Source organism: Aptenodytes forsteri, unplaced genomic scaffold, assembly GCF_000699145.1.
Source record: "Aptenodytes forsteri isolate BGI_AS27 unplaced genomic scaffold, ASM69914v1 Scaffold586, whole genome shotgun sequence".
Lineage (NCBI taxonomy): Eukaryota > Metazoa > Chordata > Aves > Sphenisciformes > Spheniscidae > Aptenodytes > Aptenodytes forsteri.
Window position 1 is genome coordinate 1 of NW_008793875.1, and position 472 is coordinate 472.

A 472-nucleotide genomic window follows, 5' to 3' on the forward strand; every position below is an offset into this window, starting at 1 on the left:
TCATCGCCCCCCGCCGCCTTGCGGGGGGGCGGGGGTCTCCCCTTTTTGGTTTTTTTTTAGAAAGTCCGCCACAGCAAATTGGCCGAATCGGTGGAAAAAGCCATCGAGGAGAAGAAATACCTGGCGGGGGCCGACCCCTCGGCGGGGGGGGGGGGAGATGTGTTCCCCCCCCATCATCCAGAGCGGCGGCAACTACAACCTCAAGTTCAGCGTCGTCAGGTACGTAAAAAGGGCGGGGCCGACCCCCACCCCGGAGAGGGGAGGAGCCAACTTTGACGACGTCATCACCACAGCGACAAGAACCACATGCATTTCGGGGCCATCACCTGCGCCATGGGCATCCGCTACAAGTCCTACTGCTCCAACCTGGTGAGGACCTTGATGGTGGACCCCCCCCAGGAGATGCAGGACCACTACGCCTTCCTCCTCCACCTCCAGGAGGAGATGCTGAAGGAGATGCGGCACGGTGAGA

General features: G+C 61.7%; 1 protein-coding gene across 1 annotated transcript; it reads left to right on the plus strand.

The window, feature by feature from the left end:
- Positions 1-64: 64 nt before the first annotated feature.
- Positions 65-466, plus strand: SUPT16H (SPT16 homolog, facilitates chromatin remodeling subunit; the record flags this gene model as incomplete). Its single annotated transcript, XM_009276111.2, has 2 exons — positions 65-219; positions 294-466. Coding segments are annotated over exons 1-2 (235 nt in total), but the record flags the coding sequence as incomplete, so codon positions are not given.
- Between the last annotated feature and the right edge of the window lie 6 nt (positions 467-472).